Consider the following 15,133-nt stretch of genomic DNA (forward strand, 5'->3'; position numbering starts at 1 on the left):
AAGATGTTTGGTACGTTCCAGCCATATCGAAGAACTTATTCTCAGTACTAGCACTCCACGACAGAATTCCAAATAGCAAATTCGTATCGACGACAAAAGAATGCACCGTCTATGTCAACGGCGAAGCGTGCTTAATAGGAAGACGTGAGAAAGAAGGTGGATTGTACAAATTAGATGCAAAAGTTGTACATCCTGAGAACCCCGCTGAAGTCTTTGCAACGTCCAATACTATGCAACTATACCACGAGAGGTTCGCACACCAAAACAAAAGGCATGTGAGGGCTACAGTCAAGCGTGAACTGGACATAGACCTCCCTCTTGACAAGGAGTTGTGCGAGGGTTGCATATATGGGAAAGCTCATAGACTTAAATTCGGTACGAGAACTCGAGCTACCGCGCCAGGAGAACTCGTACACACCGACGTTTGCGGACCATTTCAACCAAGCTTTTCAAAACTCCAGTACTACGTGTTGTTCAAAGACGACTATACAGGCTATCGTATGGTATACTTCCTAAGATACAAGTCAGAGGTTAAGGATAAGCTCGCCTTAATGCTAGCTCAGACGAAGAATGAAGGACTTGCCGTAAAATGCCTGCTCAGCGACAACGGTGGCGAATTTGACAACAAGTCCATTAGAGATATACTAGACTCCCATGGAATTCGACAACGACTGGTAATGCCTTACACTCCAGAGCAGAACGGTGTAAGCGAACGTGAAAATCGCACCTTGGTTGAAACAGCGAGATCCATGATGTACGCGCACGAATCTATGCCACAAGAACTTTGGGCAGAACTGATAAACACGGCCGCGTACATTCTCAATAGAACAGGTCCGACAAACAACAAAGACAAGTCACCGTACGAACTTTGGACTGGAAAAAAACCGACTGTCAAACATCTGCGTATCATAGGATGCAATGCTTACGTCCACGTTCCAAAGCAGAAACGGAAGAAGATGAACAAAAAAGCCATAAAAGGACGACTTGTCGGCTACGATGAAGATGGCTACCGGGTATGGATTACTGACGGAAAAAGTAACAAGCTCTTCCGTTCACGTGATGTCACTTTCGACGAAAGACCGCTTCCTAACAATGATGTTCACCCAGCTTGTGTAAACAACGACACAAATACGAGGGAGTACACAATAAGACTGCCGATGGGTAACCACAACATCAACGAGGAACCGGTTCCACTTCCCGAAGCGCATCATAATCCATTACCAGACGAACCCGAGGGAGACTTCGAAGATGCTGTCTCTAGCGATCATGAACTTGACCTTGAGGGAGAAAATTTGGAACCCGAACCAGTCCAAGAAGATCAAGTACATGTACCCGAGCTCGAACCTCACGATGATACTGAAGCAGTCGACTACGACGCCGAACCGCCGCGTTACGATTTGCGCAATCGCAACGAAATACGACGACCTGAAAGACATAATGACTACGTATGTATTACAGAAACGTACCCGTCGGATTTCGCTGATGCCATGTAATGACAGTGAAGAATGGCGAAAAGCGATGCACAGTGAAATGCAGTCACTGAAGGATCTTAACGTGTGGACGGCATGTTATCTACCGAAAGGGAGAAAAGCGCTTCCTTGCAAATGGGTCCTGCGAACAAAAAGGAACCCAGACGGCTCTATCGACAAATACAAAGCACGGCTAGTTGTGAAGGGCTTCAGACAAAGAAAAGGAATCGACTACGATCAGACCTTCAGTCCTGTCACACGCCTAGCGACTGTCAGAGCATTATTGAGTGTCAGCGCTCAAGAAAACATGCATTTAGTACAATTTGATGTTGCTACTGCGTTCCTCAACGGAAAGCTCGAAGAGGAAATATACATGCAACAACCCGAAGGCTTTAGCGACGGAACGCCTAAGGTCTGGAAGCTTAACAGAAGCTTATACGGCTTAAAACAGGCTCCAAGATGTTGGAACTCGTGTTTTGAAAGCATTTTACTTGATATGGGCTTCAAGCAATGCGAGGCAGATTGTTGTCTATACAGTAAAGAAACAGATGGCAAGAAAATATTGATCACGTTGTACGTCGATGACGGATTAGTGGCCGCAAGTGATGAAGACTTAGCGCAATCGTTTCTTAATGATTTACGGAAACGTTTGAAGATCACGACGAAGCCCGCATCGTATTACCTGGGGCTACAAATCGAAAGAGAGAAGTATGGCTCTGTCTTCATTAATCAAGAAGCCTATGCAAAGAAAATACTGGAGCGTTTTGGGATGTCAGAATGCAACCCTGTCACGACACCCATCGAGAAGGAAACCACGACTATTCAGTCAGGGAAAGTCGAATCCGAAAGCGTGAAGTATCCGTACAGAGAAGCCGTCGGTGCTTTAGCTTATTTAATGGTCGGAACACGTCCTGACATTGCATTTGCAGTGGGTGTTGCCTCCCGAAAATTAGAATCCCCCTCCAAGGAAGACTGGCTTGGTGTAAAAAGGATTTTGCGTTACATCAAAGGAACCTCTGCCTATGGAATTAGGTATGGACAGCATAAACCAGGAATACTCGAAGCATTCAGCGATGCTGACCATGGAGGCGATCGAGAGACCAGCCGATCTACTACAGGCGTGGCTTGTCGCTATGCAGGAGGTGTCATATCTTGGCTCAGTCAACGACAAGCGTCGGTTGCTATCTCTACTACCGAAGCAGAGCTGGTAGCAGCCAGTGAAGCAGCCAGAGAGTTGGTATGGCTGACCAGAGTAATGCAGGAGTTAATTGAACTGAAACATATTCCTGCGCTATATGTTGACAATGAAGCAGCAGTTCGCTTGGCACATAACCCAGAATTTCACAAGCGAACAAAGCACATTCGTATTCGGCATTTCTACGTTCGAGAGCAAGTTGCTGAAGGTGCAATGGAAGTCAAGAGAATTGGCACTGCAGATCAGCCAGCTGATATTTTAACCAAAGGACTACCGCGGCCAAGATTCTCTTTCCTTTGCCATGCCCTTGGAATAGTTTTGAATAAGGGAAAGTGTTAAAGGAGTTTTAATAGCTGTTCTTAGGTATTCAAACTATTTACTAGTGACTAAATAAAAAAGAAGGATATAATATGTCATGCATATATTGTGTCAATGTCGTATGTGAAAATAAAATAACGTTTCATATATGTGCTATATTTTAATGAATCTTCTCGTAGTGATATCAATCTCCAAAACTGTGTCCCAAGGCGGACTCCACAGACGCTCTGCATACACGCATGTGTAAAACAACATCAGACAATAATAAAAAGGGAACGTTCGAAAACTCATCACGTACGAATTTGTAAGCATTATTTTACTTTGAAATATTTTTAGTTTACTTCTGAAAAACGTTTCGGTATTGAAGTTTTTTATGTTTATTAGTATCAAATATATTATTTAAGACATCCGGAATTTAGAGAATTAATTATTTTAATATTTTTATTTATCTTTCGAAATTGTACTAGGGCGTCAGTGCAACGGAACGACAAGCTGTCAATGTCAGTTTTACTGTTAACGTCAATATCAATTTGTTGTTGATTATTTCCTGAGGGTTTATTTTGTTTATTTCTATATAAAATAAAGATTTAAAAAATAAAACGTGATAAGTAATAATCCATGGAATTAAGTGCTTCAAGTTTCAATTGTTAGAATATTCGATGGAATCATGAATGAAATATGCGACTGAAAAGGTCTTTAGTATTACAGTACAGTCAGCGTCGTATAGGTAGGTAGCATCCAAAGTATTCAAATAGTTCAGTACCCCATATATATACCACCATATATTATATGGTGTAGCGAACTATTTGAATACCACAATTATTGTATTATACAATTTCGCGAGATTTTGCATTTTAAGGGGCCCACTGATTAACAGTCCGCCGGACGGTATCGGCCTGTCAGTTGTTCGGAACTGTCAAAATTTTGTTATAACTGACAGGCCGATATCGTCCGGCGGACTGTTAATGTTAGTGGGCCCCTTTAAGGTTAGGTGTAAATTGCATAGAGATCACATCTGTCAACCTACCCAAGATGTTTGAAAAATATATAGGTGGGTACTATTTATAATCAACTCAGTCGCACGTCGCACTACCCAGCAACAGCAAAGACCAAAATGGAGATCCAAGAAGCTAAAAGAGTAAAAAAAATAATAAAAAACTGTAAAATTGAAAAATATTTATTACTGGCTTAAATTAAAACAAAATAAAACTGCCATTGTATTTATTGCACGATTGAGTATTTTTTAGCACTTTTACTGTACAAAGTATTTAAGTTTCTGAGACAAAAGTAGAACTTATCGAAATCATTAATTTCATAGGTCTAGTTTTAGGGCCAACCGCGAACATCGAAGCACGAAAGTCTACCATTCCATCGGTCTTGCATTTGCCACTATAGCCGATAGGCGGCGGTGAGCGCAAACCGCCTTCAAGACATTATAGGCTCCGTGCATGAACTATAGGAGGCCGCATAGGAGCCGTCAGATTTTTGGCGCGAGGCGTAAGCCCCCATTCGCACGGGAGCTTTTTCAACGCGCGTTAAAAAAGCGCTTGAATCTGTCTGCACTCTAAATTCGATTTAACGACCAAGGCTTAAAGTCGAAAATCCAACAACGCTTGATAAAAAGCGCCACCGCTGTCGTGTGAATACATACATGGTTATCCATTTTGTGTCATTCAAAAGCTTTTTTAACGCACGTTGAAAAAGCTCCCCAGGAATGGGGCGTACATGTTTGTCGTTTATGCTTCCGATGTAGCCCACAAGATGGCAGAATCTACTATGCACAAGGAAACGTACCGATGAGTACGGTAGATGGTAGCACTTGCTTTGCCAATGTACATGTGCACATATGTTTCCGATTCAGGCCACAAGATGGCAGACCCTCCAACGCGCACGGTCCCTATAGTATCTCTAGTCGAGGTAAGTGTAAGCTTTCTCGTCGTATCCGTGTCCGCGGACCTTGTCGTCGATCCAGGACCGCAAGTGTCCGACGTCCACGTACACGGCCGGCGTCTGGTCGCCGCAGCCGATGCCCCACGCGACGATGCCGTGCTGGATGTACCGGTCCTTCTCGTACTGCAACAACGATGGAAACTTTCACATGACATCATATTATTAAAATATATATATATTTGTACACCGGAGGTGTTTAAGATAGCTGGCCTACGCTATAATAGGTATTAAGGATCGGCTATCATGGAGAGCGCACGTTCAGATTGCTCGGAAAGACCAAACTCTAGAAATCCTGGGGATAGATTTGGAATTCAATTTCGAAGTCAGATTTGGAAAACAAATTCGGAAAACGGTGGATTCCCAATTCAAAGTATCTAATTCGAGCAATAACATTGAGTACGAATGGCATAAATAAAGAAAGAGTACATCCTGCCATACTAGCTTTTTTAAAGACCATCGTTGGCAATGGCTGTAATAAAAATTAATCACAGTACAACGTGCAGGCAGACTAACAGAAAACCAATATTATATAGGGTGGTATTCCACCTATCCAATGTGTATTGCGTCTCACATTTTGCTTTAATGAGAGAGTGAGACTCACCGACATTGGACAGGTGGAATACCACCCTTACACATTTTTTTCCTTCAGCCAAGAATCTTATTACTGTTTTCTGCGAAATTACCAGCCTGGGAATCCTTATTGTAACGGCCCATCATAGTCCCAGATTCAACTTAAGACAAAAAAATTGTGGTAACATTTTACCTCCGAAGGACAGACGAGGGGCGACCCGCCGTCTCCCTTGCACGTGTCGGCGCTGGCCTCGCCGCCCGCGCACATGGAGGAGCTGTGCAGCTCAAACTTACATCAGAGGGACAGACGAGGGGCGACCCGCCGTCACCCTTGCACGTGTCCGCGCCGGCCTCGACGCCCGCGCACTAGAAGGAGCTGTGCAGCTCGAAGTACTTACCTCAGAGGGACAGACGAGGGGCGACCCGCCGTCTCCCTTGCACGTGTCGGCGCCGGCCTCGCCGCCCGCGCACATGAAGGAGCTGTGCAGCTCGAAGTATTTGCCGAGGCGGGTCTTGCGCAGCTCCTGCTGGCAGCGCGCGCGGTCTACTACAGGGACTTCCACCTGGGAACAATACACAACTGCTGAAATACAAATAACAGATTTAAAAGAGTTACATATTGAGTCATAATGGTCGCTCAGAGTCGTAAAATTCAACAACATCGTAAAATTGCCAACATACTCGTAGTTATCTGCTTCTCTATCGTTCTTGCATATTGGAGCGACATAGAGACAGATAAGGTTTTCCGATTTTTGGATGCTGGCGGTAGGTCCTCTGATCCGAAGTGTAAATGTGCCCATAACGCTCGCGACATTACCACATTAGTCAGGGACAGCCTGGGCATTAACTCTTTGACCTTTGACCGTTAAAGACGGCAACTGACGCGCGCGGCTGCAACCCAGTATCAATCTTCGTGTACCTATTCAGACAAGGTTGACGCGCCGCACACGATCTAGGCGTGGCGTTCAAAGGGTTAAATTAAAATTAAACCGAAAAACAGCTTTAAAAGACAAAAGAAAACGTGATAACATACGTTTAAGTATGACCTGGTACTGGTCCTCCTTCCCGAAGTAGTTCTTGCCCCACCCACTGGCCACTCTGGCCAGACGGCGCTCACGCCAGAGCTAAGCAGGCAGGCGACGCCCACATTCAGCGCCTCGACAACGGGGACGCAAAGAAATCAAGGAGATACCCATATACAAGTGAAAGTGTATAACATACCCGTTTAAGTATGACCTGGTACCGGCCCTCCTTCCCGAAGTGGTCCTTGCCCCACCCGCTGGCCAGACAGCGCTTGCCGCCGACGGCGCGCACGCCCGGGCTCGGCAGGCAGGCGACGCCTATGTTCGGCGCCGCGTCGACGGGGGACGCCAGGAAGAGGAGGCCGATGTCGTAGAACAGGTTGCCTGGAGAAAATAACACCAATTAATAGCAAGACTAAAGGTAACTCACACCAGAACGGTCCGGGCCAGGGCCGAGGATTTCGACACTTCGTTTTCTATGACGGGTGATCGATGATCACGTCAAGCTTTGCTTTTTATAATTAGAAATTGAAGTGTCGGACGCTTCAGCCCGGACATGGACCGTTCTAGTGTGCGAGTAATTTTCAAAGCTGGATAAGGATGGGGGCTTTATTTAGAATTTTTACACTAAGTTAGATGGCCGTATATTCTAGAAGAGATCTAGAGAGAGATAAAAATTGGATTAGTTTTCCTGATTCACAATAACCTATTACTAGCTACCAAGATATGCTAGCCACGGCCCAAAGAGAATATATTAGGTCGACGACAGCGAAGATCCTATTCTGAGCCACTTCACACTAGATGGAATTCCCAAGACTTATATTTTTGATGGGTTTATTACTCCTGCGACATAATGTGAAGCTTGCGACGCCTACAGCCTACATACGCTTCAACAGTAGATACGTTTGAATCTATCCTTAGGTGCTGAAGTATTATAAGAATATATGCGACTTACACATTGAGTTTCCTCCAAGCTTATCTTACATACCTTTGTTAAAGTCCTTATGGACCACCACTTCCTTAACATCTCGGTCCTGGTACGGATACAGCTCGTTCTTTGTCTGCGTGTCCCACTCGCCAGCGCGGATTCGCAGCTGGTTGCCGTTGGAGACGTAGTGGGCCGCTGTTAGTACCACGCTGGGGTGTATGAGGGAGCCACCTCCGACGTACACGTTGAGTTTCTGGCCGTTTGGTTCGTTCTCGTTTACTGGTTCTATTCTGGAAAAAATTATGACATTTTATAGACAAATTGTCACACTGAAGGAGGCAGTTAGCAACGAAGACCTTGCTAGATTTCGTGCAGGAGCTGGGATGGTTAGAGTTGGGCTACCTTGTTTCACGCAAAGTAGCACGGTGGGTGTCGATTTGCGGAAAATGTCCAGCAAAACGAACTAACTAGACAAATCGTAAAATGACAATATAATCCCTAAGTATCATGAATATTTTTTTCAGTTTGTTACCGTTTACATGGAGTATTTTCGGTTACGATACGAATGATACGATAATACGACATAGAACCGAAAATACGCTATGCAGTATTTTCGGTTCTATGTCACTGACTGTTCCTTTATTTAAAGTGTATTTTTTACGTACTTGAGGATGGCCACCATCCAGGGGAACTCGCCGAAGTTGGCCTCTCCGTCGGCGGCGCCTGTGATGCGGAACCCGAGACCGTCGGGGTTGCGCCAGCCGCAGCCCTCTCGATTCTATAACAAATGCAAAATTTAATTATACTAATTTTACGGTACTCAAGTAATTTTAACACTCGCGCGACATCTTTCGGAGAAGATGGCTCTTAATTCCTTTTCAAGCACTGGCAGCAAGTTGTGTCGGTCTCGAGAAGGTTCTCAGTTTACTATGGGGAATATTCTCGCACGAGAACATTACGGCCATATAAATCCGCGCGAAGCTGCAACCGTGCATCGCCAATTATATGAATGCATTCATTCATAATGTGTCCTTTAAATTTTGCTGCTTGCTTTGCCTAATAAATAATAGTACAATTTTCAGAGAACTTTCCTTTCGCAATGAGAATAATTACGGGGATTTAAAATGTAAGAGAGTGCCGGGTCCTAAAAGGTGCGTACCGCGTATGGGACAAGTGGCGTACTAGAAGAGGCCTATGCTCAGCAGTGGGCGATAAAACATGAAAACATGGCCGCATGCGGCTCGCGAATCTGTCACTTGCGGCCCGAGAGGCGCCTTGGCTATTTTGTATGTAATAGTGACAAACGACAATGTCTCATAAAGTCATTAATATTAACAAAGTACGGCCCGCGTCACCTCCATTAACTACTATGTGGCCCTTGGCTGCTAAAAGGTTGCCGACCGCTGATCTAACGTAATGGACTACCAACAAGCTAAATTAACTTCCAATATACTTAAAAAAAAACAGGGAAGCACACAATACCGCTATGCATCATAATCATATTCGTCATCGACATTGCTGTGGCAACTTAATAGCAATATAATGACTCTCATTTGATGTAACACCTACAAACTTAATTATGCCGGTCGTAAAGCAACTAGTGAAGGCAACCACGTATTGATTGTTCGGGGATCGCTCGATCAATGCCCCTGAGAACGGCAATGATAAAGTTTGTGGTTTGAATAATGAGTTAAAAGTCATGGCCGTTATGGTCAGTCGCCTCTGATGCTGCTGTTAATATATTTTGGAAATACCTAGATTGAAATTCATTGAAAGATGTCATTTTGTAATGAAATATAACTAAAATTATGTCATTTTTAACCTCAGATGACTCAGATCCAGTGATTGATCAGACTAAAGGGCTTATTACATGGATGGATCCTTGCGGACGGATCCGAGTAAGGATCGTTTTCCGTTTCACGAAATAAAAGATCATCCCTCGACGACGTTATTTTCCATAGCGCCGACTATAGACCGACAGGCATACGGCGCCCGCACCTTCCCCGCCGCCCTTAGTCGTCCTACCCCGTCGCCCCCGTACCGCGCAGGTGAGGACTCATTTAAGCGGTCGGTCTATAGACGCTGACGCTCTAAAGACGCTAGTGTGGGGTGGCCTTTAGGGTCAAGATAGTTTAACATTTAAAGTCCGTGTCTGTAAAACAGTAGGTACCTTAGCAGGAGGTGCGGGGGTGATGGGGTTGTCGGGAGTCTTGCGGTCCGGCGGCAGGCAGCAAGTGTCTAAGTAGGACTTGCATTCGCCATCCTTCACCCTGAAAATATGTTTAATTAACTGATAAAATCCGTTATGCTGATAAAAAATAGCGTTTTACCACGAAACTAGTTTACTTTTGTTGTCTATGGAGCCCTTGCTGATACTCGCCGGCAGAGAGCCCAACCACGTGAGCTCATGTCGCAGTTGTAGCCCCCGAAGCTCCACAAAGCACCAGATTGGTTACTATGACCATCAAGCCATGATGGCCAACCAAAACTAGAAGAAGAGCCAACACAGTTGGCAACTATAGACCGGGCCGTTGTTACGGCCGCGGCAGGCACAGCCAAAAAGGGCCTTGACATGGCATTCTCACAACCCCACAGAACACACACACAGAAAGGGGGAGTGCTAGAAGACCCGAGTAGTATACACCAAAGGTGTCACACATTATTTTGTAGTACCTAGTAAGTACCTAAAATAGAAATAGAATCTATGACTTTTTCGCGCATTGCTTTGCCTGATGGGCTTCACTGATGGGCCCTCTCGGTACGTACCCTAAGAGTGTTCCCTATAGCCTAGCTTGTACTGGTAAGAACTGCTGTTCACTACTGATGATCACTCACCTTATGTCTATGATCCCGACGCCATCATTAATGATGGTATCGTTAGCGCCGCACAAGTAGTACGGCACACACTCGCCGTTCTGGTTGTCTGCTGTCATACAGGACTTGTCGCCATCTGAAACGAACATTTTTTATTACTTAAAAGTCTTCATTTAAGTAGACCCTGTCAGTTGTGTACAACATCGTCACGATGTATGAGAAGGCAGCAACATCTCTATAGAATGTGACGCAACTCTCCAAGCTGGTAACCAATAAGGCTTAAAACGTATTTTTTTTTAAATTGGCCAATATTTTTTCATTGCCATTTGGCCATCATGATCATAATTTAAGAGCATGGCTCTTGTCGGTGGAGTATGCGCCAGTTTTCGCGGTCCTTGGCCAGATTCTTTGGGTCCCTGTAAGACACGCACCTCAAGCCTTTAACAACGCCTGTTTACAGTGCCTAATAGTGACTAGTGACACTCATAGGATTAATCACAGGACATAACACACTAAACAAACACCTACATAATATGGGTAAAACAGACAGCCCCATATGTGCAGAACGTGCATGGAAGAAGAGGAAACAGCAAAACATATCCTCCTACACTGTAAACAGGTAGAAGTATACAGGAACCAATCAATACCTAGGGACTCCGTGCACCCTGAAGGAGGAGTTAGCAACCTGAAGACACTGCTAGGTTTCATGGAGGAGCTGGGGTGGCTAGAGTAGTAGAGTGCTACCTCGTTTTCACGCAAAATAGGCACAATGGTTGTCGACTTGCGGAAAATGCCCAGTATAACTAACTAACTACTCGTAGTGACACTCACCGTCAGCGTTATTGTTGACTATGCTCGGCACTAATGTCGACGACTGCGGCGTCTGCGGCGCTTGCGTTGCGCCATTATTCTGGTTCTGAAGCTGCTTGATGATGGACTCCAGGTCGCCCCCATCATCCTGAGCGAGGCACGATGCCAGGAGCACCAGGATTGAGAGGAATTTGTACATCTGGAAAGAATAACACAAAAAATATATTAGGATTGGTTGCATCTGCCTCTTTACCATTTTGTTGGCTTATAGACTGGCCCATACGTTGTCAACAAAATTAAAAAAAAAAATATTTTTAACATTTGTTAAAATTGTTTATAATATATGGCACAAAAAAAAATTACAACGTATTTTTTGGACCTCTTGTATTAGACGCATCAGGCCTAAGATGCATAATTTCAGCTTTCTAGTCCTATTCAGCCGTTGAGCTAAGGCGATTATTACACCGAAGAGGTTTTCTCATGCGGCGCCAGTGTGATAACCGTCTAAGCGCCACTTGCACCATTCCACTAACCCGGGTTAACCGGTTAAACCTGGAGTTACCATGGTTACCGTACAGTTTGACACTAGGTTACGGTTTAACCGCTTAATCCCGGGTTAGTGGGATGGTGCAAGTGGCCTTAAGTCGTAGACGAACAGACAGAGAAACCAACTTATCTAATCTAAGGGGACTACGGGGTACTAAAAAATTAAAATAGTTTATTTTCGTCTGTCTCTGGCTATAGCCTGAGCCTGACAAAGGCCCACTTGCACCATTCCACTAAGCCGGGGTTAACCGGTTAAGCCTGAAGTTACCATGGTTACCAGTACAATTTGACACGGTTTAGCCGCTTAACCCCGGGTTAGTGGGTGGTGCAAGTGGCCCTAAGTGTTGTTCTAATAGGTGTCAATAGGTGTACCATAGCAACAATAGTAATTTTGATACTTTCAAGTCATAAAAGACAGTACGTTGACTCTGTCCTAGATACTTTATCGGACTCATTTCGCCCCTTAATTAAATTGGCTGATAATGCTATCATCGCATATTAACCATTTTTGTTAGCTACATCAATTCGCTACCATCATGGATTATAATGATCGCAGTCTGATGATGCCATACCATGATGAATATGTCTCTGTTTGATCCAATTGTTGACTGGTAGAGATTGCCTTTTGGAATTAAGTCCACAATTTGTACATTTTTCTTTGTACGTGGAATAAAGTTTCAATAAATAACTGTATATCTAAGGCTATAAGTCTAGGAGCTGAACAACTGATAAACGAGGAAAAAAACCGGCCAAGTGCGAGTCGAACTCACGCACGAAGGGTTCCGTACCATTACGCAAAAAACAACAAAAAAATCACGTTTTATGGGAGCCCCGCTTAAATATTTATTAGGTATATTGTTTTTAGGGTTCCGTACCCAAAGGGTAAAACGGGACCCTATTACTAAGACTCCGCTGTCCGTCCGTCCGTCCGTCTGTCACCAGGCTGTATCTCACGAACCGTGATAGCTAGACAGTTGAAATTTTCACAGATGATGTATTTCTGTTGCCGCTATAACAACAAATACTAAAAACAGAATAAAATAAAGATTTAAGTGGGGCTCCCATACAACAAACGTGATTTTTGACCGAAGTTATTTGCGTTATGGTACGGAACCCTTCGTGCGCGAGTCCGACTCGCACTTGCCCGGTTTTTAGTATTTGTTGTTATAGCGGCAATACCTACATCATTTTTAAAAATTTCTACTATCTAGTTAACTGTCTATCACGGTTCATGAGATACAGCCTGGAGATAGACAGACGAACAGACAGACAGACGGACAGTGGAGTCTTAGTAAAGAGTCCCGTTTTTACCCTTTGGATACGGAACCCTAATAAAAGACCGCAAACAGAACCTCTTAACAACAGGTTTTAGATACACAACACAACCTGTTTGAATGCTATTTAACTCTCAATAGTCGTTTTTGTCAGTCTGCAGTTTTAATTAAAACAGTATTAGTTTTTAGGGTTCCGTACCCAAAGGGTAAAACGGGACCCTATTACTAAGACTTCGCTGTCCGTCCGTCCGTCCGTCCGTCCGTCCGTCCGTCCGTCCGTCTGTCACCAGGCTGTATCTCACGAACCGTGATAGCTAGACAGTTGAAATTTTCACAGATGATGTATTTCTGTTGCCGCTATAACAACAAATACTAAAAACAGAATAAAATAAAGATTTAAATGGGGCTCCCATACAACAAACGTGATTTTTGACCAAAGTTAAGCAACGTCGGGAGTGGTCAGTACTTGGATGGGTGACCGTTTTTTTTTGCTTTTTTTTTGTTTTTTTTTTTATATGGTACGGAACCCTTCGTGCGCGAGTCCGACTCGCACTTGCCCGAATTTTTATTAAAGTTCCGACGACTCTCAAAATAATAATCAATACCTACGTAAGAATGTTAGAATGAGCATTGTTATTCATTTGTTGTATTTCGAACCACATAGGTACTTTATGTTCCCTATTATCCTAACTAATTAACTAATTATAAACAAAGAGTACATTATAACAGAAACAAAATCAATTACATCATTTCGTGGTAAACTATTTATTTATTTTATGTTTAAATTTCTTTGTTGTTCTATATTTATGTATGTTATAGTTTAACACGAATACATGCGATGATTCTGATTCTGATACAAGAAATATACAATGTACCGGCGGTCCTTTCAGAAATAAGTAAAAAAAAAAAAAAAACAACTTGAGTATAAGTTTCCTCAAATTGATAATATTTTATTGCCTGTGCATAAAATAATTCTGGTTAAAAATAATTGTTATTTATTTTATTCTTAAGAACGATTCGGGCTGTATACAATATTATTGTGGATTAAATCAACTATGTAACTATTTTTAAAGTAAATTTTAAAGAAATCATTGATTTTATCAACACAAATAAGGATAAATTAAAGTCATTAATTATGCATTTCTATCAACTACACTGAAGAATAAAAAGGTAGTTGGTTGAAGTACCTTTCGGATCCATCTGCCTACATCTTTACAACTTTAAAATATTACGGTTAAAATACGTATAAAAAACGGTTAAAATTTCAAATAGTGAAATCACCAAAATTGGAATCGTTTTATTGCCAAAGAAGGCAAATAGTTATCACCATACTATATAACTTAAAAATTGCTTAATTGTCTGTTACAAATCAGTACCTACATCACTTAACTAAAAAACACATTTACGATTTTTATCGGAAATTTTATGTACCTATATTATTAAACTTTACCCTCCATTAGCATATTTAATATCCTATCTAACTAATAAACACAGCGTAGCTTTATAAACAGAAAAAAAACATGTTTTACAAGCACTATACCAACCTTGTCACTTCACACACCACACTGCTTCTCGGAACGTATTGTGGCTTATTTTCCTCATCAAGTGGGGATACGACCTCACATTATCAGTTTATTTGAAAATGAACCTTGAATTTCAAGTTTAAGGTCGATTTTCGAATGTGTAATAGATGGAATATTAAGTCTTTTTGTGAAGAAACTCACCGGGTGACTTATTTTATTTGAAGCAGAGGTTATCGAGCAGTTGTGATTACACAAACTCGTCCCAGGGTCTTCTTATTTGTATGCTTGAAGATAAGTGCTCGGACTGCTCGGCAAGCAAGAATGAATAGGTTATACCGGTCCAGACTACGACACGACATCGCTAGTCAAAGCTGCAATGGGGGTCCCTTTGTTTGACATATAAGTCATAATGTATTGTTTGTCATATTATCATAAGTCCAAATTCGAAACCGTTAACTTTTTCACGACTTAAAACTTTATGGGAAACAATAGAGACCCGCTGTAAGGACAAATCATCGTTTTTCATCAAAAACTCCATCTAGTTAATGTGACATAACTCTAATAGATTCCTTAATTTAATTATAAGTAAATCTGTCCGCTATTCATAGGTGGAGGCCAGAGCAATTGTTTTAGTTTTAAACCGGACCGGTCAGCTCAGGTCAACGATAGTTAAAATCATATCATTGTAACACCAACAACCTTAGGTATAAACCT

At 42.8% G+C, this 15,133-nt stretch overlaps 1 protein-coding gene across 1 annotated transcript; it reads right to left on the bottom strand.

Annotated features, from left to right (window-relative positions):
- Nucleotides 1-4,143: 4,143 nt before the first annotated feature.
- LOC134803334 (phenoloxidase-activating factor 2-like) lies at nucleotides 4,144-14,593 on the bottom strand. The gene is made up of 9 exons (XM_063776127.1): nucleotides 14,441-14,593; nucleotides 11,098-11,275; nucleotides 10,288-10,402; nucleotides 9,623-9,722; nucleotides 8,118-8,230; nucleotides 7,513-7,742; nucleotides 6,724-6,908; nucleotides 5,901-6,065; nucleotides 4,144-5,055 (listed from the first exon to the last, which is right to left on the bottom strand). Exons 2-9 carry the CDS (start codon nucleotides 11,273-11,275, stop codon nucleotides 4,891-4,893), a joined length of 1,251 nt encoding a protein of 416 aa, XP_063632197.1. The 5' UTR covers nucleotides 14,441-14,593; the 3' UTR covers nucleotides 4,144-4,890.
- Between the last annotated feature and the right edge of the window lie 540 nt (nucleotides 14,594-15,133).

This window comes from Cydia splendana, chromosome 26, assembly GCF_910591565.1.
Source record: "Cydia splendana chromosome 26, ilCydSple1.2, whole genome shotgun sequence".
NCBI lineage: Eukaryota > Metazoa > Arthropoda > Insecta > Lepidoptera > Tortricidae > Cydia > Cydia splendana.